General features: G+C 44.1%; 3 protein-coding genes across 5 annotated transcripts in view; 2 read left to right on the top strand and 1 right to left on the bottom strand.

The window, feature by feature from the left end:
* LOC130392324 (COX assembly mitochondrial protein homolog) lies at positions 1–957 on the top strand (the record flags this gene model as incomplete). Its single annotated transcript, XM_056602820.1, has 2 exons — positions 1–95; positions 232–957. Coding segments are annotated over 2 exons (216 nt in total), but the record flags the coding sequence as incomplete, so codon positions are not given.
* Positions 958–4,006: 3,049 nt separating this feature from the next.
* Positions 4,007–13,877, bottom strand: LOC130392225 (5-azacytidine-induced protein 2-like). Of its 3 annotated transcripts, XM_056602691.1 has the most exons (8): positions 13,739–13,877; positions 11,875–12,128; positions 11,117–11,233; positions 10,663–10,768; positions 9,743–9,876; positions 8,976–9,037; positions 7,793–7,917; positions 4,008–4,594 (listed from the first exon to the last, which is right to left on the bottom strand). In XM_056602691.1, exons 2-8 carry the CDS (start codon positions 12,091–12,093, stop codon positions 4,065–4,067), a joined length of 1,293 nt encoding a protein of 430 aa, XP_056458666.1. In that variant the 5' UTR covers positions 12,094–12,128; positions 13,739–13,877; the 3' UTR covers positions 4,008–4,064. The 3 variants fall into 3 exon arrangements, with proteins under 3 accessions (XP_056458664.1, XP_056458666.1, XP_056458665.1); XM_056602689.1 differs by lacking the exon at positions 13,739–13,877 and having other exon boundaries at positions 4,007–4,594; positions 11,875–13,616; XM_056602690.1 differs by lacking the exon at positions 13,739–13,877 and having other exon boundaries at positions 4,009–4,594; positions 10,669–10,768; positions 11,875–13,616.
* A 1,830-nt stretch (positions 13,878–15,707) lies between these two features.
* LOC130392218 (RNA-binding motif, single-stranded-interacting protein 3-like) overlaps positions 15,708–25,430 on the top strand; it is a 162,597-nt gene continuing 152,874 nt past the window's right edge. Inside the window, exons 1-6 of the mRNA XM_056602676.1 lie at positions 15,708–15,928; positions 16,188–16,395; positions 16,652–16,851; positions 17,423–17,585; positions 17,782–17,905; positions 18,101–18,198. Of these exons, the coding sequence (XP_056458651.1) occupies positions 16,231–16,395; positions 16,652–16,851; positions 17,423–17,585; positions 17,782–17,905; positions 18,101–18,198 (750 nt within the window). The 5' untranslated portion in view covers positions 15,708–15,928; positions 16,188–16,230. The remainder of the gene's footprint in view (positions 15,929–16,187; positions 16,396–16,651; positions 16,852–17,422; positions 17,586–17,781; positions 17,906–18,100; positions 18,199–25,430) is intronic.

The raw sequence follows: 25,430 nt of genomic DNA, 5'->3' as shown, positions 1-25,430 counted from the left end.
ACAGCCTTTAACGTCTGCTGCAAGGACTCTGGCTTCCTGATGGTGCTCAAATGCAGGGAGCAGAACGCAGCCCTGAAGGAATGCCTGACAGTCTAGTGAGTGTTTTGCAAGCTTGTTTTAGATAATATGTGTACATTGTGCAACGCCCACTCCAAGCCACCATCTTGCTGTTTTTGTTACCGTTATAGAAAGAATAATACATAATTTTGAGTTTGTATGTACGCCCGACAGCTACAGAGATCCAGTCTTCTATGAGGAGTGTAAGCAGGAGTACATCAAGGAGAAGCTGGAGTTCCAGAGGACGGGAATCGCCACCAAGAACAGGACGCAGAAGCTCCCGGCGAGCATGTAGGCCCGACGCGCTCCGGGGACGGGACGGAACAGGGCGGGTTGGCTGAAGACCGGACGGGGCCTCACGGCGCCATCGTGGAGGGCGCTGAGACCCTTCTGATCCGGAGCTCAGTGAGGGCCATTTGCCTCGTAAATGATGTGCTTCGCTGGCATTTGGAGTGTGAAGATTAAAAACAATGTTGATAATATCTTTGATTCCTATGAAGGGGTTCAGCTGTGCTGCGCCCGTGCGCCTCCATCTTTGGTAAAGATCTTGCACCACCCACACATAGCTGGATACATCAGTATGTCCCATGTTGGTTGAAGACCTTTATGCCTGTTAAGGGTTTAAGGGTTTAAGGCATTAAGTTGATGAGTTCACATGTGTAGGGTAACCCATCTATGTGTGCATCTATTATATTGACTCAGCTTTTGCTTTCAAGTGCAAAAATGTCGCAACATTTTTGTGCATTGCTGCACAATTGTTAAATAAAATGACAGCATATTGATACCTGCAGTCAAGTTAATATTACAGAAATGTTCACCCACTCTTCATTAAATTGTGTTTGTTTATACATTGTTTACCATCCTTTTTTCGATACAAAATCAGTTCACCTTTAAATTAAACCGACTGGTAACGTGGATTGCGGTTTGCTTGGTAATGATTGAACCGTGCTAGGTTAGTTAACTCATAAAACTATCTTAAATTCACATTACCACCTTAGTTAATCAGGATGAACTGTCAAAGTTGAATTAACCTTCCATCACATGTACCATCTTCCCATCTTAAGAAAAATCAAAATAGCCTGTTATTTTACCCGAGTGCTAATTCTCAAATATGAATGCAAACATATGGATATTTTGTCATTATGCACGAGGTGATTTATTTTTCCTCCTTAAAATACCTTATGTGCAGGGCCATTCTGATACCTATGGCTATGACATGTTTTGATTCGTATTCATATTATTCATACAAAACCCCAGAATAATGGCAAATTCATGTGCCGATACCGATGCCTCTGTAATCATATAGGCGCTGGGCTCATTTCATCTCCCGTCGATAAGAGCTTATTTTTAGATGTGCGTGTGAGTTTCCCTGATTTCTGACGGGTCGACAGTCAATCAATAATAGACTGAAACCAAATAATGAAAGAGCATGCAGGTGGCTCAGAAAGAGCGTATTTGTGACGATTGTTTTCTAATATACGTTTAATGTAACAGAAAGCCGTTGAATCAGATATGATTAAACCATCAGGAATTAATTTCAGAACTAAAAAAAAGGGACACAGTCACACTCATTCATTCCTTCTTTTAGTTTGCCATATTTACAAACAGTCTGAGTGCAATAATTCTAAAATATAATCCATGTCTACTGTACATTGCATTTTGGTTTGCAAATCGTTCACAGAAGTATGAAACTACCGCAGCTGTAAAAGAAATTTTTTCGTTTTAAAAATCAAGGAATCATTGATCGTGTGACAAACCAGAGTTGAGGACCTAAGGAGAAGCAGACGATAATCTCTTTTCACAACCACAGACTTGTGTGCTCCGCGCTCCCACTACGTGTCAAAGCCATGGCTCACATTACTATACAGGTTGAATATTCACCAGGCATCCCCACGCCCACCACTTCCCCCACCCCCAAAAAGGCAGACGACTCTTGAACACACTGAAAATCTGGCGGGTGGTTGGGCTGGTGGTTCAGCTAGGCTAAATCAATTTGTCTGGAGGAGTACATAAATCTGGCCTTGCGGATGAAACAAAACCATAAAAAATACTTTAAAAAGCCTGTCATATACATTGATATAGTTTACTGCGATACGTTTTTGTGGTGTGTTCCCCTATATACTGACTGAAACCTTGTCCTTCTATACTACCCATGAAGGCTTCACATGGTATTCACACTTGATGGGCTGTTTTTTGTTCGTTCCAGTGTTGCAGTGTACATACAATTGTGTCCGAGGATTGTTTTGCTTATTACAAGCGCTTTCCAGATTCTTTCTTATTTCTTTCAAAACACAGTTTTACTTGATGAACTTTCGTAATTACACAACAGCGAAAAGGTTTGTGGGAGCACTGAGAAAGCAAAATAAAATAAATGCGATAACAATCCAGTGCAGCATGACAACCCTTCAATACACTCAAGAATTAAGTTCAACCGTTTTTACTTTTCGGTTACGATCACAAAATATGTAAGTTTTTCTACCACGAAACAACTTTTAAAATACCCAGGCCTTGCGTCTCAACGTCCCCGTTACAATTTCACTCGAAAGAAGAAGAGAGAAATAAAACCACAGCGCACATGATGGTGTTCCACATCAGCGCTGAGAGATTTATGTAAAATGTGTGGCATGAGATTCAGGAGGCTTGAGATGTTGAATTGTGTGAAAGTGTAAACAGTTGAGCCATTGTTGGAATTCTTTTACGTTTTTGTCGTTTTTTTTTTGGTACCAGTGAGGTTGAAGTTGAAATTCATCCAGTTTTTTGATGAAATTGACCACCTTGGTGATTATTAACTAATAATTACAAATAAATTACAAAAAAAGGCTTCTGTTAGAACAAACGTGTCAATCATATTATAGTTCCCAAAAAAACAAACATGTTTTTTTTTGGCCTGAACATGCCTTGGTCGTTTTTTTTACTTGATCCAGCTAGTGAAAAAAGTGTGTGGAACTATTAAAAAAAGATTAAAATAAATAAATAAATTCTTCCTTACACTTTGGAATGAAGCTCTTCCCTTAAAAAGGTTTACTGTATATTAGCCACCACTGTACGCAAACAAAACATCCTTCACATGGGCATCCAACAACCACGGGAGGCCACGCCCCCTTTTCTACTTTACAACGGTCCAATATAAACAGACTTACATTGGAGAGAGAGAGTACAGAGTTTATAGTTAAAAAAAACAACAAGTTCTAGCTCTATTATAAGATCCTTCGTTGGATGGAGAGGCGTGTAGAGCCCTGTCGAGATTTATTAGGTGAGTGGACGCTGCCAGGCGAGGAGGTGCCCCTGTGCAGAGCTGCACGTGCACACAAGAGGCACCCATACACACACACAGAGCTGCACACGCACACAAGAGGCACCCATACACACACACACAGAGCTGCACACGCACACAAGAGGCACCCACAAACAGACACAGATGCAGACAGACACATACACACACAAACACAGCTGCACATGCACACTAGAGGCACCCATATACGCACGCACACACACACACTAGAAGCACCCTTAATTCTGGACACACACACACACACACACACACACACACACACACACACACACACACACACACACACACACACACACACACACACACACACACACACACACACACACACACACACACACACACACACACACACACGTACCCTAGAGGCTCCCATACACACACGCAACATAAAATGCACGCGCAGACCTAACACCCAGTTTCTTCGTTCTTTTTATCAGTCAGAAGTCAGACGTGTTCCCCACCAACCGACGTGGTGGGAAAAGACCGACCACAAAGGGGAGCCATGTTCAAAGGGCAGTGACTCATGACAGCCCCCCACCCCCCCCCCGCCCCTATCCGGCAACGTGGATCCAGTTCAATCCAGTTTGGTCAAGAGGACTGTTCTTATCGTAAGGCAGGTGAGGTGGTAGCTATGCGGCAGGGCCGAAGGATCCCATAGTTCGCTCGTCCTCTCCTTCGCCCCACCCATCTGTCCCTCGGGGGGGGGGGGGGGGGCTCAGTAGGGCTTGGCCCACTCGGCGTTGGGGGGGCTCCGCGGGGTGCAGCTCCCTATGGAGGAGGAGGAGGAGCTGGAGGCGGCGGCGGAGGCGGCAGAGTGCCCCTCCCAGAACAGGGCATCGCTGGGCTTGGGGGGGCTGGGGAAGGAGCGGGAGCTGTCGTCCAGGGAGGCCTGGTTGAGGGGCGGGGGGGGCAGCAGCACGGAGCTGGGGTCCCCGCTCTCCGGGGGGGCCTCGCAGCCGGGGCCGGCGCCCCCGGCGGTGTTGGTGCCGGCGGCGGCTGCGGTGGGGGGGGCCGCGCTGGGACGTCCGGGCCACGGCCCGTTGTACCAGCAGTCCTCGCGTAGTCCGTCCAGCAACGGGGGGCCCGACGGGGCCCCGAGGGCCGGGGTGGTGCTGGAGCCGGAGGAGGCGGTGGTGGGGGGGTGAGGCACGGACACCCGCAGCAGGGGGGGGTGCTGGCGGCGGCGGTGGTGGTTGTTGTTCTTCTCCACGTCGTCCAGGCACTGGATGGGGAGCGCGGAGGCACCTGTGGACCCAGCAGCCCGGTTAGAGGGAGTCAGGTGGACCGCAGAATGCTTTAAAGGGGACATATTACACCCCCAGCTGTGAGTGGGACCAGCCGTCACAACCGTTTGGAAAGTCGGCCTCTTCTGACATCCCAGGTGGGCGTGTCCACCTAGATGCATGACGGATAGACGGACGTTTGCGACAGTCCACCGGGTAGGCTGGTAGACTGTTCTATCCAGCACACATCTAGGTGGACACGGCCACTTTTGATTTCACAAGAGGCCGATTTTCCAAACGGCTTGTAACGGCTATTCACACTCACACCCGGGGGTATAATATGCCACCTTTAACAATCTAGGTAGGACAGGTCCCACAGGAAGGTGGAGGTAGTGTGGGTAGGCAGGCACCCAAAGGACATGCAGTTGCAGTGTGACGGTTTTAAGAAGAACCCTGAACCACCCTTCCCTGAGGAACACCGAGGGCAGAGTTCACAGGAGGAGGAAAGGAAAGGGAAACCAAAGGAAACCAAGCCAACCGGAGAACAACATGCCACCCGTATTTGTTTTGACCAGAGCTGAGGAGCGGAACGGCCCTATCACCATCGTGGCTTGACACATCAGCCCACTGGCATGTACCTTTATGGATAGTGTGCTGGGAATGACCCTGAAACGAAAGAGAATATGAGGGAGGATACGGTTTTAATGGGGGTTGAATTGGGGGATTTTGAGGCTATTTAGCAATATTACAACAACAACAGTAACGACAACTTTAGCACTCTAATATGTGTTTTGGATGAAGAAATTAAAAGGGAACTCCAAGTTTGGCTCAATGTTAGCTTTCTATGACTTGCGTAAACGGGATGAGAGAGGGTGAGACTAGTTCTTTCAGAACAGTGTTTTCACAGACCTACATGCAGTATAACTAGAGACGTCACCCATGACACTCAAATTGAAGTACAAAATGTTGATTATGAAAAACATGTAAATCCATATGGGAATTGATGGGATTTGGGAATTAGATAAGATATCATCAAATGAACGAACAAAATGTCAAGAGAAAATAATATAGTATTGCTATAGTATTAATGTACCAGTGAAGCAACCATAACGCAAAAGCTGCCTTGATGAAAGCGACATACTCTAATCTCCATACATACGACATATAACATGATTACGTATAAGCATATAAACAAAATAATTAAAGGTCCTGGAGTGTAGTTTACTATCATGGATAAGAGAGGACTTTGTGCGAGAAACACAAATAGGCTGTTACCTTGGCCATGTCCTACAACACGTACAGTATCCATGGCTAGGACAAAGTTGCGTTATTGTGATTGGCTAAACTGATTTATTTGCCGGCTTTTCAGCTCCATGATTTGGAATAATTGCATTGAATTGGGGAGAAATATTGCCGCAAACAAAAGTGTTCCACGTAAAACAACGTTCACCTTTAAGATGAACTTTAAAATCCTTCCCTTTCTACAATTCTTTCCAGTTAAACATTACACCGTGTTTAACAAAGTTTAACATTAAATAATTTTAACAGTGTATGCTAATCGCTCAGAGAAGCACCCCCCCCCCCCCCCCCCACACACACACACAATCCTCCTAGCCTATAGGACATATTTGCAGAAGCCTCAGCCACAGAAACCCGACTACACAAAATGCCCCCACGTCAGCCTCCCCAAAATGACACAAACCCCTGATCAAAAGCAATCAGAATGCAAAGGCGACGTCCCCGGTCCCTGTTCCCATATCAAGCGTATCCTTACACGTGCATATACAAATCACATACAAATAGCCTAATCACACACACTCCGCTGCCTCGCTACCAAATCATCTTGAGGGGATAATGAAGTTTAAATGAGAGTTTCTTCCTTACACATTCTCCCCCCCGACACACACACACACACACACACACACACACACACACACACACACACACACACACACACACACACACACACACACACACACACACACACACACACACACACACACACACACACACACACACACGAGAGGGTCCCTAGGGGCAAGGATTTGAATACAAAGTGATTTCAAAAGGAAGAACATAGGAAGAATAAAGATGCAGACTATCATGGTATTAATAAATTAGTGTATATATATATATATATATATATATATATATATATTCTTCTTCTGTTCCACCTAAATCCGCTGTGCCCTCTCTCTCTCAAAACACACACACACACACACACACACACACACACACACACACACACACACACACACACACACACACACACACACACACACACACACACACACACACACACACACATGCGCCTATTTTCCTAGGTCTGTCTCTCATCTACATTACAGGATTACCCAATTATTGAATAGAATAAAGAATAAGAATGTTATTTTTTTATCTCCTTTCGTGAAAAGGCTTATTCCTACTTTGAAGGGACTATCTCAGTCAATTGATGGGGGTTTGCACTTCCTTAATTTTCTCCCAATGCAACGCTTCTCGAAACGCAGATTATAAGAAAGTATTGTACATCCAAATCTTTCAATCATATCCCGAAAGAGTAATATTCAAAGATAAGCCCTCACATACAAGCAATTAGCGCTCCTTCCCTTTAAGAGAAGCAGCGATGATTCTGAAAGTGTGGACACCTGTGGTGGGGTTGGGGGGGGACCATTATGCTACAAGGCTGTATAGGAGAACAGCATATGTATATGCTGAACCTTAAACGTTTGGGGTCCAACATTATAATCGCGCAGTCAGCCAAAGGGTTTCCTGTGGCCTTTGCATGACTTAGGAGGTGTGATGTCAGAGTTTCATAATGAATTGCAAGTACCGGTTTGTATACGAGTAATTTCTATCGCAGAAACATATCGGCATCGACCGCAATGTCACAGGAGATGACACCATCTACCACCCATCCATCTCTGAGGTTGGAGGGAGTAGGGAATAAGGCAGCAGACAGAAGGTGGTACCAGGTTCATAAGGTTTTTTATGTACAATAACGTCATTTTTTTTTTTTTACAACATGCCGAAGTAAACGTAGCAGTGTGTGTGTGTGTGTGTGTGTGTGTGTGTGTGTGTGTGTGTGTGTGTGTGTGTGTGTGTGTGTGTGTGTGTGTGTGTGTGTGTGTGTGATTCTGTCTGTCTCTCTGTCTGTGTGTGTGAGTCTTTGTGCATCTGTGCGTGTTCACTGGAGCGGTGCATGCTGGGACACGGGACTCACCTTCTCGGTTGTCGTTGAGCAGCGGTCGGAGATGCCTGACCAGCCGTGATTGGTGCTTGAGTTCTGCGTGGAGGCGGGAGATCTCACCGCACAGCACCTGGTACATCTGCTGCATGCCCCTCTCCCTGGAGAAACAACAGGGTAGTGGGTTGTGTTTAGGGCAGTAAGTGCTGCTCTGTGTATGTGTTGGACAGGAACGCTGTAAACCTGTCTATTTAGATTTCGATTTAGGGCATTTTTACAGACTCTTTTATCCAAAGGGACTTATAATAAGTAAATTTGTCACGTTTCCCATTATTTGTCATTTGTCTATAGTGGATGATACTTTGGACTGGCTGTGACAGTAAAACCATCTTCCTTTACTAGTTCTAACTTTATTGGTGGGTAAATATTTGCACCGAAATGTTAAGTGTTTTAATTGCTCGGTTTAAAACACAGTTGATGTTCTGTGTATCATCGACTTATGAATTTGTTAAGGCAACGAAGATGAGTCCACAACATAATGGTAAAGAATATCCTATTCTTTCAAATTAATAGCGCAACATTTCAGGACAGTTTGATAAAAAGAAAAGATAAAAATAAATTAAATAAAAAGCAACTAAAAACACAGAAACTGCAAATATTACAATACGTTACGATATCAAAAGTTTTGGTTTGCTCACATTGACATTTAAACAACACCTTAAACCTATCTTTGGTAATGATGCTGAATCTCACTCACATCGTGTCTCAACTTCATACATTGAGATGAGAGAAACGTATGTGTTAAAAAATGTGTTAACAAAAAAGGAGCACAGGCAGACATACCTAAAAAAGGTAAACTGCCAGATATTTATATTGCGTGTCAAGTTATGATAGAAAAATGTATATGTAATGTAATGAAATTGTTAACTGGATCATCTTGATCACCTCCTTACAGCCCATATTGTTACTGTTATTGGTGCCTATAGTCATATGTTTCTAATACATCTTAGTTACAATTAAGGTTGGCCAAAGTGAAAACAAATCTGCATCACCCCCTGGTGGCTAAAGAGAAAGAGTCCACCACAAGGCCTGATGGTAAGGGTAGCCACAGTCTAATGTTTTCCCTATCGTTGTCATTAAGTTGTCATTCACGCACACGTTTCCCTAAAGCCATACTGTGACGCCAGGGTGGGTCATCATTAACATTAGCTCCAAGAACCTTATGTTGTACGCCACGTCGGAGTCCTGATCAGAGTCCGGTCCGTTGAGGCCATGGGGTTCCTGAGTCAGGGGAGCAATGACATCATTCAACACAGAGGAAAATCGAAAGCCAAAAAACGGTAGAGTGAATTCAACGGCACAGTTCCAGGACACACGGGTTATGGGATATGGGAGAGGGACAATCTCTGAGCAATCATAAGACGGGCTGGGAGTCTAGACAAAGGGCAGGATTTGTTCAGTTGTTCAGAGCGAGCCAGACACCGAGCCAGACACCCCTCTTACGCACGTACTGCATGTTGTATGTCCTGGTACTTAATGTACACACTTATTGCATGTCGTACTTCATTGCACTTAAAATTAGTTTGTTTGTAGCGTCTTATCCTAGCTATCTTTGTTGTATAGGGGGAATGGGTTAACCTAACAATTGTTAGTGCTTGGCACTTGGTTCTATGAACATCCGTACTGCACCGACAGTGATATAGTATTTCTCTTTCTTCTGACAAATGTACTTATTGTAAGTCTAAAAGCGTCTACACAATGCCCTAACTGTAAAGGTAAATATAATATTGCATAAAACACAACGCATACAGTGTGTCTGTTAACACAACAACATACTAGGGTTCTTTTCCATGGAAATTAAGGTGACGTTTTGTTTTTGCAATGCTGATTCCAAGGTTTCACGACTTTCCCGCCTCTACCGCCCCACCGTTCCAATGCCCTGATCTGATTGGCTCCCAGTGGGCCCTAGCGTGGGGGGGGCCTCACCCCGTAGCGTTCCAGCAGCTTGCCGTTCTCCAGCGTCACCCTCTCCAGCTCCAGCTGCAGCTTGTGGATCTGCAGCTCACTGTTGGCCCCCTCCACCTGCCAGTAGTCCTGGGGGCTGGTCAGGCTCTTCATCACTGGACACCAAAGGGGGTTAGCACACACATACACACACGGGCACACAAGAGCGCGCACAGACAAACACAAGCGCATGCACGCGCGCACACAGACACGCGCGCGCACAGATACCAGACACAAATCATTACAGCTCTCTGATGGTTTTGTTAGAGCTTTGCAGTGAAGTTACTCATTTGGGTATTTTGAATATGCAGAACTGTTTTTCTTCTAAATATACAGAAAGTTGTTTTTTTACGCAAAGGAGGAACGAAAAGAGGATGTGATAACATATTTTTAATGTACAATGTTAAAGGTCAAAGGGCACATGGTGAGCTAGCGTTGATAAGGTAATGTTTTCACCACTCAAGATCATGCAAAACATTTCTTTGTCCTTTTCAGACCACATCAGATAACAGTGTGACAGCCCCTGTGGTTATCCAACACTACCTGGGTATGAAATACTCCATGTGCCCCCTAGTGTATAAACCAAGGACTTGCAGAGAGTTGCACATGACCCCAATGGTTTAAATATTGATAACGTATACATTAACGAAAGATAACATTAACAAATGTGGAATAAACTTTTATTTTTCTGTCCGTTTGTTCATTATTTTATGCCTAACTCACTATACAATATATCCATCCTGTCCTTTCTCTCTATTGATTGACGTTTTAAGAGGTGCTCAACAGCTCCTGCTTCTTATATTTTTGTTTTTGCACAACGCTAGTTATATTGTCCATTCCATTGCATGCCTTTGAGAGTGATAATAAGCTCCAGTGGATCACGGTAGACGTAGGCGCTGTACCTGTACCTTGGCTGGTCTCCATCTCTGTCCTCAGCTGGAGCAGCTCCATCTCTCTGGCCTGGAGCTGCTCGTTCAGCTGCCGCTCGCTCTCACTCCGCTCCTTTTTCTGATGGGGGAGAGAGAGAGATCGAGAGCGAGAGAGAGAGAGAGAGTAAGAGAGAGTGAGATAGAGTGAGGGAGCGATGGAGAGAGAGAGAGAACAAGAGAACGAGAGAGAACGAGAGAGAGAGCCAGAGGGATGGAGCAAGAGAGGGAGAGAGCAAGAGTGAGATAGAGAGGGAGAGTGAGTTAGAGAGCGAGAGTGACAGAGAGAGCGAAACAGAGAGAGCAAGAGAGGGAGGAAATGAAAGTGGGAGGAAATGAAAGTCGGTACATTGATTAGATATAGATTTGCACATCATGGTCACACTGTGGGGTGGGGTGTGATGTCAAAGCACAAAGCACCGGTCTGTACCACTTTGTTGAGCTCCAGCTGCAGGTCCTCCTTCTCGATGTAGATGCCTCGGTAAGCACTGAAGGCCTTGTTCACGTACTGGGGGCCTTCGGTTGGGGGGGCGTCCGGCCTGAAGAGCTGAACGCATGATAGCAGACGCAGGCCATATCAGGACATGCAGACCGGATGAGACAGTGAATAATCAACCCAATGGCGTTGAGTCTTGCTCATTTTCTGTGTTTGCTGGATTTTTTATGACATTTATGATTACGGCTGGGTGGGAAGATTTGTGCCATTTCAGAATACAGAACCAAAATCTAAAAATGAAATGTGTTCTTCCAGTTTGGCCATTTCAACCGCAAAGACTCTCGACTCACTTGTTTAGAGTTCTCCTCAACTCTGCATAGCTTCCCCCTTACCCCACATTGCATGTTGTACGTCCTTGCACTTAATAATAGTACTTAGCATTGTGTAGCTTCTTATCCAAGCTATCTTTGTTGTATAGGGGGAATGGATTAACCTCACAATTGTTAGTTCTGGGCACTTGGTTCTATGAACATCCTTACTTTACCGAGAGCCATATATTGTTGCCATATAATGCCCAAACTGTAAATGTAAATGTAAATACAACATTGCATCAAACACAACGCATACATTTACTAGGGATGGATTCCATGGAAATTAAAGTGACCTTTTTGTGAGGTTTCATGGCTTAAATGTAAACGACACCCTCGCTCCCGCCACCACCACCACCACCACCGTCTCCTTGGCACCCATACCTTATCCTCCAGCTGCTTCACCCTCTTCCTCAGCAGCGTGTTCTCCCTCTCCGTGTCCCTCAGGCGCTTCTTGATGTCCTCGTAGGCCGTCACCAGGGCGAAGTGCGACGCCACCGACTCGTCGCCGGCGCACACCGACACGGGGCTCTCGCCGGCCACGCCGTACGCCGTCTCGTGCTTGAGGATGCAGATGTCATCGTCTACTGTCAGGGGCTCCATGCCTGCACAGGCCCGCGCGGCAGCAGAGGGCAGGGCTGCGATGCACGGGAGGGAAGGGGAAGAGTTAGCTCGGGGGCTTGACAATGATTCAGTATTGCAGATTGTCATCTTTGAACGGTGTTGTGTCGTCATCGTGAAATGAAGATGAGGACTTATCGTCATATCCTGTTGACGCATGTGAGGTTTAAAACATCAATGACGAAGAAGACTTGTTTGAGTCTGATCTATCATTTTTTTTAAGGTGCATATTCCTGAATGTAATGACTCTAAGTTATATTGTTAAGAATGGTGTTTTCCCCATAATTATTGGGATAAATGTAACCGCACCACCCGTTCCTAGTTTTATCTTGGAACTATAAATTAAACTCAACATACTGCACCAACTGTTAATTAGATAAGGCCTTGAGGTATATAATCAAATGTTGTGGTTATAGCGCAAGGCAAGATGGCAGCTTTATCTTTGACAAGAGGTCATCAAATAGGCAAATGGGATATTTATAGCACAGCGTTATTAATACGAATGTATTATGGCACCATAATTAGTAATAACACAAAATTCAACAGTCTACCTGTCTATAATTATCCCGTATTCTAAATCATGTTAAATAAATCCAATGACATTGAACTATGTGGTAATATAGCATATACAACACATGTATAACATGCATCTGTTCAACAATGTGGTACACCGTGACACCTCATATCTCAATCGTATTACGTCACGGTCACGTCACATCTACTGATTCTAAAGGACGCAAGTCCACTAAGCAGGCACGAGCCTTCCTAAAAACATCACATGTGCACCATTATATTCAATGGTTTCCCGTTAGTCGGTTGACATCGAATTGCACATGAGGAACCACAAGAAGCGTTAATAATACATGATGCTCCACAGTGACTTTGGCTCGCCGGTGCGGGTCACAGGGTGCACCTGACTGGTGATGTCAGCAGGCGATGATGCAGCAAACGACGAGCAACTTTTAAAGGACGTACTTTATAAATAAAATACCCTGTTACCGATGGAGTGAACCACAAAGGGAAGTGTTTAGACCGATTCAAACACCTGACACGTCAATGACAGTCCGATCCCTTACAGCTGATCTGTGAACGTCGCCGACCACGAAGGGGCTACAAAACGAAACTAACATAGAAACGATACCCGACAACACACAGCGCTTGGATGACTGCATCCTCTAACAAGGAGTTAATAACACAACCCACCAGGGTTACAATCAAGGGAAAGCTGGGGAATAATCAAAATAGGAAAACCAGACAACGTCCAGGGCAGGGAAACCTTGTAAACAACGAAGGTTTCTCTTGTTATTTACGAAGCTAACACAGGACAGTTAACAACTCTGTTGACAGCCCTCACACCAACACACAAAACAAACATGCATCCCAACACAGCAAAGACAACACACGATACACCCCAGACATGTCGATCATGTTAGGCAGCCGATCACCGTGATCGATCTGTTGTGATCACATCTATCCTAGACCGTTGGCTAATGCTCGCCACTGGCAGTGTTGCCAGATTGGGCCATATTTCCCGCCCAATCTGGCAACACTGGCTAGTGGCCGTCTGGTGAGGCTAGGGCTAAGCTACTACCGCCGATGCCGCGGGACGCCGTCGTCCACTACTCACCGTCTCAGATTACGGTCGAGTGTGTGTCGCGTCGTCGTCGATGTGTGTGTTGTCGTGCATGGGTATAGATGTTTTCACCGTCGGGGGGCGGGGGGGGGGAAGTGGCGATCCGTCTCTGGGTTGAAAAACAAAGGAAGCCAGACGACACTTCCACCACCGTGTCAGAGCTGACAGGTGAGGGGAAAACATAAACTTCCGGGGGGAGCCAGAGTTTGAGTGCCTTCAAAATAAAAGCACGGAGTAGGCGATGTGTCGTGTGTGCGAGGCGATCTTTCACACGGGTTGGATGTTCCTTAAAAGATGAGATGTGTAGTGTTTGTGTGGCGCTCTTTAAAAAACGGTTGAATGTTACTTAAAAAAAACCAAAGAATAAAACATTTGAGGTAATTTATGGAAAAGTATAAATCCTATATAAAAGAAAAACGAGTTTACAACATGGCCCGACTTGATGTCAAGAGATCATAGTTGAGGGATATTCCACAAAGCCGGTTTTATCACATAACCGGGTAAATTAACCCAGGGTTTGCGGTAACCCTAGGTTTTCTGTTCCAACATGAACACGGTATGTTAGTTACTATAGAAACATATGCTCTGAATCAAACCTGGTCGGAGCAGGTTTTGCGCAGGTAAAATTTGGAACATAACCCGGTTTTGGGTATTTCAACCCACGTTCACCCTTTTGATGAGAGGCCTGTTGATACCGGAGCGCAAATTATTCGTGCAATCCACCGGGAGCGATTAATAAGACCACTGCTCGACATCTTGGCATATCGGATGACTTTTTGCTTGAGAGATATAGATTCTCGCGCAAATCTTTAATATATTTAAATAGCCTTCTCCAGCCTTACATAGCCAACACTAACAATCGAGGACCTGGCCTCAGTTCACTCCAGACTATTTGCGTAGCCCTCCGTTTTTTGCAAATGAGTTTTATCTATAATGTTGGAGATGCTGAGCACGTCTCAGTTCTTTCAGATGACCCATCCATGTCCGGACCAAGAGCAATATTGGCTGAGTAGGCCTACTATGCCGAGGCGCTTACAACAGAAAGTATAAAATAGTCCTAACGGACTTACATCCACTGGAGCATGTTCGTTCGTAGCCGACGGCTTCATTACAAGCACTAATCCATCTTGATCTGTGAAGTTGATGAATTGTCACTTTTAGGTTTTCTACCCAGTTACCAAAAAAAAACATTTGGAAAATTTGCGCCGTGGCACGCACACGGTTTGTATGTGTTACTTCGCAGACAAACAAAATCTTAAGTACAAGAAAAACACAAAAACCTACATTCAGCCAGTGGGGTACCCTCACATGCCCCCTGACTCACTGAGGAGGTACCTCCAGGTAGCCTACCCCCTCCATGCCAGGGTGCCCTGAATTTATGTCTATCAACAGCTGCTCCACCGGGGTCAAGACAATTTGAGGGCCAGATCCAGTCCGCCGACTGTCGGCCTTTTCACGATTGTCTTAAAAAAAGGGCTTATTTAAATTTATACCAATACGATGGTGGGAACAGCTTACAAGTTTGTATGTTTTTATACTTCATTTTTACTTGATCCGCTGACTGGACTGCTTGGGAGCCATCGGAATGATCGGAGTGCATATTTTTTTTAGAAGAAAGGGTTATGTGGTAGGAACGTTAAGAATGCTTAACTGGGATATTAATAGATTGGCTCAAATATTAAGGATCATGCTTTCGACATGTAACTAACGCATTTACGCGGTCAGCGATCCGCTGCCAGGCTTTTGTTCTCCGGGTTGCAGAGGCTTTGGCGTTCCCTTTTCTTGTGATAATTTCCTTCTCCTCGTCATAGCTCTCCAGGAGAAGCTGGAGTTCAATTTCATTGAAATAAGCGGCCCGTTTCGCCATTGTGTTAACCATCCCCGTGTTGGTTGAACTAATGCATAACCCGTGCGGTGGAACCGACAGCAATCAACCTAGAGTTCAGCGTTAACTCTTTTTTTTGTTAAAGCTCCGTTCGTGGAATACCCCACAGTTGGCACAGATGGCAAGGTTGCTACAAGTTCGAGGTGCTGGTGGTCGCGTGGCACCTTTAGGCCTACTGGTGGTCGCGTGGTGCTTCTTCACGTGACGGTCTGAACATTTTTAGTCTAGGAAAAATATTAATGGTTGTTTGACGATGAATTTTGGAGCACAACCACACAAAGAGCCCACCAACGTTAATGGTTTGTGTTTATTTTAATTAGTGTAATTGTTTCCCTCATTGCTAATTAGGTGTTATCTAATTTTGCAATTAGGCCTACCGTAGTTTCGATAGTCAGTTTAAATTTAGTTAAGCTAAGCCAAGTTAGCTTCATTATTTTGACCATTCCAATTTAGTTTACACGATTTGTTGCGTATTGTAGATTTTTTTTATATTATAGACAGTTTATACAATGTTGTTAAATTTTTGACATTCCTTATTTTACATATTTTCATTTGCAGTGTTTCATATCGTCACATAGGGGGCAGTCAAGGAGCACTGACGATGGCACATCCCCCCAGCTCTGTTGTACCGGGGACTCGACTACGTAAATCACCCAGCACCACCAAGAACGTTAAGAGTCACAACGAATCTTCACATGTGGAAGAGAATCAAATATGGGTCCAGTGTGAAACACCACGCTGTTTGAAATGGAGGCTAATTCCTCAGGTGATTAAAAAATGTTCTATGTATAAAATGTATATATATATGCTGACCAGTTCTTTTTTCTGATATACGTTCTGAATATCTGATAACAGCTCTTAAAAATTCTATGAGCAGTTTTATTCTTATGTTAGCTTCATCATTTCAAATAGGAAATCCAAAACACAATTTTTCTAATGTTGACCCAAAAATCACTTTATCTTAAACTTGTGTCCATGTTCACGCTCCTTATCTCATCTCCTTGTTTATCATTGCAACTTAGGTGAGCGATGTTGGTGTGAGGCTGAGCACAGAGCAGTCCTGGTTCTGCAGCATGAACCCCGATCCGGTGTACAGCTCATGTGCGGCGCCCCAGCAGCTCTTACCAAGTGTCTCCCTGCTCAAAAAGCATGGCTTGGATTATGTTTACTCACAGATCCCCGTAGGCAGTCTTGTGTCTGCAAAGATCAGGGGATGGCCGTGGTAGGTGTATAAAAGAGCCTAGTATTCACGGTTCATCGATTTTGTTTTTCATGAATCTTGAAATATAAAAAAAGGCATCTAGCACTATAGCGGAGCACACAGTGATAAAACACAATGCGTGTCAAATTCAAATGGGGATGGGGCGAGGTCATATGAGATATAATACTGAGAAATGTGCATGGCTCTCTCAACATAGCTTACTGTGAGGCTGCCGAGTTCTTTTTTAAAAACAGATCTCCTCACCTAAGTGCAGCTCGATATGCTGTTCACTTGGCTTCAAACACCCAACAAGAGAAGGACGTTTCATGGTTTGTTGTTTCAAGGTGAAACTGAAACACAAGGGTATTTATAACGAGGTCAGAGCGGCCTGCAAACTACTGTATAGATGCAAAGGCTACACAAGGTTAAAATTCTCCAAAGAACAATGTCACAGTTTTTCAATCCATTGGTTGATTTATTTCATTTATCAAAGCAAACATTTTTTACTTGAACTTACTTTTCCATGTGTCATTTTTTTGAATTTGTAGTTAGTTAGACCTTTTACCAAGAATGTCTTGTCATCTGCTTTTAGGTGGCCAGCTGTCTTGAGCCCGGACCCAGGCAACGGGATGCACTTGAAACAGGATGGAGATGGAGATGTGCACAGCTACCATGTTGAGTTCCTGGGCAACCCCCACAGCAGATGTTGGGCCATGGCCAAGTGTGTAGGCAGCTACCGATCCATTGCTGAGAAGGTGCTTCATAGAGTGATTCTCTTCTGTTAATTTAATTTACCAGTGGCCTCGTTTTCAACAAGCTCTGGCAGCATTCATATGAACACTTTGCACTTCCTATACCTCAACCGTTTGCAAACATTTGCTAATTTCTCCTCCCTTTAAAGTGTTACTTACCGATTGTTGTTTTTCTAAATTTTTCCCGGTCAATTGATAGGATTTGAGAGCGCTTACGAAAACTGGCAGGAAGTCATGTAATATTGCCATACAGGAGGCTGGACAAATCAAAAACATGTCATGTGAGGAAAGACTCCTCTTATGTCACTTCCAACCAAATTACTGTAAGTGCTGCAAAACTTGCCTCTAAAGTTCTGTACAATTCTTTAGAAGAAAGAATCGCCATTCAGCATACAATCTGTTCATGCCGTGCTTGTCTTGCTTGGAATTTTTTGTGGTCAAAATGGCGTCTCAGCATCTAGGCCAGGATATTCATAATCGCCTGGCAAATATCAATTTCTGTTTTTGTTTTGCTGCAGTATTGATTAAAGCCGAGAAGCTGATGTGGGACATTGAGGACCTGATAAAACAATTTGACTCAAACGGCGGCTCCAGACAGAAACAAAAACACAGCAAGGTATGAATCACTAACCGGGCAGATAGATCTGTGTTTCTCTCCTCCATGTTCAAATTTGTTCACTTAGCTGCAATGGGCACTTTGTTCATTACATTGGATGGCTGAAATCTGAATTAAAACAGCCTGTTGAAAGTAGTAAACTGCGAATGATGGTGCCGGGATGTATGTGTGTGTGTTTGTGTGTGTCTGTGTGTCTGTGTGTGTGTCTGTGTGGGAGAGTGTTTGTGTGAGCGCGCACTGTGTGTAAATCAGTGTCTGAACTAGCTGGGGATCAAAGTCAGGTGGAGGTGATTTTTCTGGAGACCTTTCCGTAGGCAGTTTATATGCACATCAATTCACGTAATATATTGTGCCGGTTATAGCAGTATAATAGTGTCGCCCTTTTCAGTATCTTGCATATCTTAAGCCTAGGGTTTAATAAATGATATATGCATCATTGACATTGGGTACAGAAATGACTGAAATACTCAAATGTGTTGAACTTCAAACATACACTAGGTGGAGCTCTAAATTAAGTTCTCCAAATGAGATTTGAATTTTCTAAATTTATCAGATCAATGTGAGAAAAACAATGACAACGCCTGCACGGACATTGAGTCCTCCTGTCTATGTACATTCCATCAGCAGTACGTTTTTAATTATCAGGGAAAATAGATCTACTTGAGGTGCTGATATTCCAATCCTACTCGTTTAGGTTCTGCTCCAAACGGGTGCGATAGAAAGGGAAAAAGGTTTTCCATTTGATTGCAATTGACTTTCAGAAATGTGATCAGTTACATCAGAAAACTCCTATTCTCTTCTGTGAGCGTGATGCTGTCACAGCTCCACTTACTTGCATACGTTTGAAGGGCATGCTTCGGTACATCTTGCATTAAAGCTGGCGATGTTGTTTCATCATGGCGCATGTTGTTTATATTATCTGGATTCGATGATTGGCTGATTTGTTGGTTAACAGTGGTCCAATAAAAACAGTACATTGCGATGAGGCATGAGCGATCCTGTACAAATCACACTCAGGCGTGTGAGCCCACAGCCAGGTCCAATGGCTTGTGTGTTCTTTGAACAGGACCAGAGCTCCTGGTTGTGTCAGGGCGGGATTGAGGAGGATGGCGATGCCTTGATCGTCGAGGGCTTCAGGTTTGAGAGTGCAGCCAGCACGGAGGAGCTGAGGAGCCTCGGTTCACAGCCTGGCCCAAGCAACTTGTAGCGTGACAGATGACTCCAGGGCAGATCGAATGAGGAGATCCATAGGTTATGATTGGGAGGCTCAAACCAAAGGGCAGCTGTGTTGAGCAATGTCAGTTGGCTCTATGGTAAGCTTTATTTGCGTTTAATTACTTTTTTTTGTTTTATTCTTTGTTGTTTATTACTGTTTGTTCGCCAAAGGCTAACCAGAGACATGATCCACTTTGTTAATTTGATGAATACGGTATTTTAATATTTTTTTATTTTTGTTCCTTTGCTAGTGTTGTGTATATTTGCATTGGTATTTAAATACCTGAAAATGTCTTGATAGACTTCAGGCTGTAAATGTAATTCGTTTATAAATCTGTTTATAAATCTCACTGTTAATAAAAGTAGTTATGCGTTTACACAGGTGCCCAAATTTTCCATGCTGTTCAAGATGTACCACAGCTTTATGGGTTTTGTGCGAACTGTGCAAAAATCGACCGACAAGGAGTAACGCTGGAACATGCACTTAAACTTTAAATATAACCCCTTCTCGCTAAATCTCCCTTTTGATCGAGCTCTTTTGTCCACCAAACGTTGCAGTGAGACTGCAGATTTGGTAAGCTAGGATTTAAGTATTTAAGTAAAAAAAACTCACTATGAACAAGAGGCTGCCAGAATCTTAAGAGGAATCATATAGAGGGTATTTTGTCATCATGTTTTACAACCGAGGGAATGTCAACAGATCATACTTGGTACAATATTCTTCTGCATAATATGGTACAGTTTGTTCCGTTCTGTTCTGTGTCATCCCTCACACAATGGAATCTATTGGATTGTCAAGGGGTCAGGGAACCACCATCATACTGTCTGTGCTCATGCAAGGCATGGCGACGGGACCAAAGACACCTCTCCAGCTCTCTGTTTGATTACCAGGAGTGGTTGGCGTGGTGACGCGGCCTCCCGCTTGTTTCTTGTTAGTCTCGCCTCTGTTCTCCGTAATCTTCTCCAAAAACTCTTGATTGCAAAAAAAATAAGCTTTCACAGCTTGTCCTGCCTCCTCTTTTCCGTGCTCTCTGTATTTACCAAGTCGGGCTCGAAATAAAAACAACATGTACCTGCGCAGCACGCGCCCACCCACCCAGCGAACCCCAATTAATACGCCTAATTTCTTAACCCAACTTTCCACTTGCCATTTTCCCATCTCAGGGGAACTTTTTTGCTCGGGATAAAGTTTTAGCCTCAAGGGTGATGGTGCTGCTCCCAGGCCAGGCTAAACTGGGACACACATACCTCCTGATGGTTGAACGCTGACTGGGAAGCGCTACATCCATGCTTGACATGGCTTGGACCCGGAGGTCCCTTTAAGTCATTCTCCACAGCGACCCTACCAGCACATCCTCTCTGTGGACGTCCCGGTTTTTAATGGAATTTTAAATGTGGGGGAAATTGGGAGACAGACAGACGCTGTGGGCCTGCCAAAGCAGAAGGAATCAAAGCGGTTGTTTGGTCGTTAAGTGAACAAGCAAGACCTACTGATATATTAACAAATGTCAGAGCATCAATACTGCCAATTATAGTGTTGGCTGAATGATCCAAGCCAGAGGTTTACTGAGCATCAACATACTAAATGAACATGCATAATATATGCAAATGAGGTCATTATTATGCATGTGCCAGTTGAGTGCACAAATGAAGTGCTTGCTTGCCGTACCCGGGGATGGGTTAGCAAGCGTGAGTGCTATGACAACATATTAGAGAAATAATGGTCACTTGAAAATCTAATTAGTTTTACATGGGTATCAATTTGGCGGCACAATGTAGTCTTTACATTATGAAAAGTCGGTTTCAATTATCGTGTTTATTATCTATTTAGAATGTTAATCTCAAGGTGCAAATTCTGTGGAGAGACTTTGTTTTTTATAACATTTTCGCACACATTTTGACAATCTTGAGTCATACGTGTCTGCACCTTTATACTTGAGTCTGGTAATCAGAGAGATTACAGAGATTTCGGGAGTGCTGCTAGTTTGTGATACACTGTACTGGTGATGACACAAGTTATTCATTGACTCTGCTGATTGTCATGTTTTTGTCTGCAAAAGCGCTGCATGAATTATTAATGCATTGCAGCCCACGTAATTGGATGTTGATGACAAAAGACTGGACCCAGAAAACTGGAGGGCTGGCTGTTTCGTTGGAGGCAATTAATCAGTTGCCTGTTCTACAATCACTTCTGACAGTTTGAAAACTTTGAACCTATCCAAACTGAAATAACTCAAGTACTCCTTCACATGATCTCAAAGTACAAGCAGTTTCCTGGCATACATTTCTGGAGAGGCTTTTTTGGTGGTGTATTAATGATTTGTGCTTGTTATATTCCAGTCTGAGCCATCATACCCTGTCTGTCTGGATTTTAGGGCTGGGCTGGGTAATTTACATTTTTTTAAATGTTATTGTTTTCCTGTCCCATTGTAATATTGTCAGAAACATTGTTACACCCCATTTGATCTTCTATTCTGAAGAAAAATCAAAACGTTAAATTTTTATTTAATTTTATTCCAGAGCAATATTATGCATAAATTAAATAATTGAGTTTAATCTTAAAATCGAAATTTCATTGAATAGTATTTTATCCAGTTTTTCTAGTTGCGCATCGGTTTTTTAACTGCTAGTTAATTTCTTAACCCAACTTTCCACTTGCCATTTTCCCATGTCAAGGGAACTTTTCTGATCGGTATTAGTTTTAGCCTCAATGGTCATCATTATAGCAAGGAATGCGAAAACATTTACGTTTTGGGTAAGGAAATATGTTGTACATTGTGCATGGTTTTACATAATTCCACCAGAGAGGGGCAGTGGTTATTTGCCAGGTTTACTCCCTGGACTGTGTACAAGGGAATTTCCCACTTAATGAATAATATTCAAAGACCGATTTACATAGACTGAAGCCAAATTGGATTCCAGAAGTAGTTTACAGCGATCTTTGTGTTTATGAATTATTAATAAAGTAATACATCCATTTGTACAGTATGAATATATACTCTAAGCATGTTTAGCACTCAAGCATACCGTATTTTTTTTTTAAATAAAGCTGCATTTTCCATAAGCCGGAGGAGCGGTAAAATGAAGCCAGTAAGCCGATTCATTGTATAAGCTGCATCTTATTACGCATCTTTGCCCACAACCCAAATACTTACATGTACCACCTAACGCTGCCGTGAAACGTTAACCAAATTGTTAAAATAGTCAGATGTTCCTTAGAGCCGATGGTCAACTGCAATAACGCAGATTCAAGCTTTAGTAAAACCCTGAACTTTTTGACACAAAAAGGCATCTTTTATTGTGCAAACAATTCATTTAGACACAGAGGCTTTTGAATTATCATCGATGGACTGAGAGCATGTTGTGGTCATCCTTGTTTTTTAGCCTGTTTTTTAGTCCTGACGTTGATTTGAATCATTGTGAATCTTTGTGTCGGAATCCACAATCGTCAGGTTCCGGGAATATGTTGACTTTAAGGCTGTCTCCAGGCGATGATGTGGCTGAGCGGAAGTGGTGGTGCGTGTGTTTTTTTTATGTCTTTGTTTGTGTATTTAAGCTACAGTAAAGCAGCTCCATCTCCAGCTGCAACCCAATCCAGTTGTCATTCCTTTTGTTAAACATACACCCGCCTCAATATACCTCTTTAGAGAAACATGCTTCTTCTGAACTGATGTTCGGATTACAATCCGTTTTACATGTGTAATTAACCTTTTGTCATCCTGAGTTTCACTTTTTACTTAGTTTGTTTGCTTCTTTTCTAACAGCACCCTGCTGTTATAACTCACGTGTTTAGAGCACCGTTTGGGTAACCCTCAACAAGAGTTTTGTTGTGTGAGGCAACATCAGCGTTAACCTACTGCACCGCCCTACTGCCCCATAACAAAATCAATTTTTTAACTGAAAGGACAATTTATCATCCGTTTGTCTGCCAGGTCAGCGAACCTCAGCGAAAACAAGCAAATCAAACTAAGACTCGGGACCGGCCTCCCTCTCACTCCATCTCAAAACTCTGGAGGGCCGAGCGAACACTTGCCAACTGAAAGTCAACTGCCATCAACGGAGCATCAACCAAAGCTGAGATTGATGACCTCAGAAAACCCTGACATTCACTGGCGTCTAGAGCGCTGCTCGCCTCCAGGGCTTAAATGAAATTTCTTAGTATAAATGAGTTGTTATTTTTCTTGTTTTTTTCCCAAAGAATGGTATAGAAGTGATTCCTATAGCGTATATGCTAACACATCGTGTCAGCCTGTCACTAAGTGACCTGAATCTTCACAGCGATGACATAAGAAGGATTCAACATCTCTTTGGTATGCAGTGCATAATGAAGCCCTTTCCATGTGTTGTACCAAAGAGTAAACAAAGCAAACTGAGTGTTTTTGTTAAACACCGCCCACTCTCCATTCACAAAATGGCCACGGATAAACCCAAAGGAGGTGAATCGTATCCATGTTAACCCGCCCACTGTTGAATGAGGGGAGTTGAATTGTAGGTTTCCATGACGCTGATGGTGGGATTTATGACCCTAGTGACAAATGCATTGCGGTATGTGGTAGATACAGATATAAATCATAGAGATATAGTCAATATTTAGATTTACTCTAGGGTCAACACTAACACTGTGGTTACACAGTAGATAAACCATGATATCCATATAATCTACATATACATATGCATACTTATCTCTGATCCACTCTGAACTTGCTATTATATCTCCAATACATCATATTTCCACAATCACACATGGACACATTCATAAACAAATCACCAGCAAAATTTGTCTCACCATTTCAAACATTTTTGAGCGGTGTACTCCAAACTTTCCTCAATTGGCGGGCAGAGCTTCTCCAAAATTTGGAGAAACTCCAGGGCCTCCATTGAAGGATGCCATCATGGGCCCCAGATTCACTAATCTGCCTTCCCCTCGGGGTGCGTTGCACAGTGTGTCACGCACAGTTCTAGCATTACCCTCTCGTGGTCCCCGACAGCGCGCCATCTCTCCACAGCGAGGCAACATGGCCGTCTGCCTCCCTCTGTTCATTTATTACTGTATTTACAGCGCAGCCCATGTTCCCCAACAAGGGACTGGATTACTGCTGCAGAGAACTTCCCCTCTGCCCCACCACCACCACCTCTCCATAGTGTTGCTGCGATGGTTGCATGTGATTAGGGCCGGAGCCTTAGAGGGCCACGCGGTCCCGTGCCGCCATGTGTGTGTCTGTGTGTGTGTGTCTGTGTGTGTGTTTGTGTGTGTGTGTCTGTGTGTGTTCCTGTGTCGGAACAAAGACTGCCCCGGGCCTCTCCGGACTGGATAGGCAGAGCAGAGGCAGGGCATCCAAGGCCTTTCCTTTTGTTTTTCCGACTGAGCCAATTAGAGAGAGAGATAGCATCTGCTGTGAAAGGAGGACGATTGCCTTGCTGAGCATGGGTGCGCGCGTGGGAGCGCACGAAAGAGAGAGAGACAGTGCGATAGTATATGTTAGTGCACAGGCTCCATCCACGGTCTGACCTTGAGTGTGTGTGTGTGTGTGTGTGTGTGCGCACGCTCACATGTTTTCAGCGCCGGAGGGAGACAGCGTGTCCGTGTTTTGTACAGTTCTGAATGCGTATGGAATTATTAAAAAAAGAGTTGCACACAGAGAGAGAGAGCGAGAGAGAGAGCAAGAGAGAGAGAGAGAGAGAGAGAGAGAGAGAGAGAGAGAGAGAGAGGTGCAACAGACACCAACTGCGCTGCGACTGGAGAAACAGGGGCAGCGGCGATGACAGAACATTCCCGATGATGGGATATGAAGCCGCCCCGGTTCAGCCGATAGCGACAGACGGCCGGGCGGCGAACGAGTGGAGAGGCGGTCGTCGAATTAGAAGAAGAGTCACTGCGTTCATTCACAGAGGCGCGCGGCCGTGGAAAGAAAGGAAGTCACTTGTGTTGAGTGGCAAGACTTGTGGAACTTTGTGACTGCTCAAAGTGCAGTGAGCTGCACAGTTGGTCGCAGTGGCACAGCACTCCATCTCGCCTC

Source organism: Gadus chalcogrammus, chromosome 11 (genome assembly GCF_026213295.1).
Source record: "Gadus chalcogrammus isolate NIFS_2021 chromosome 11, NIFS_Gcha_1.0, whole genome shotgun sequence".
NCBI classification, from domain to species: domain Eukaryota; kingdom Metazoa; phylum Chordata; class Actinopteri; order Gadiformes; family Gadidae; genus Gadus; species Gadus chalcogrammus.
The sequence above is the reverse complement of the archived record's forward strand: the minus strand, read 5'-3'. Positions and strand labels throughout refer to the sequence as shown.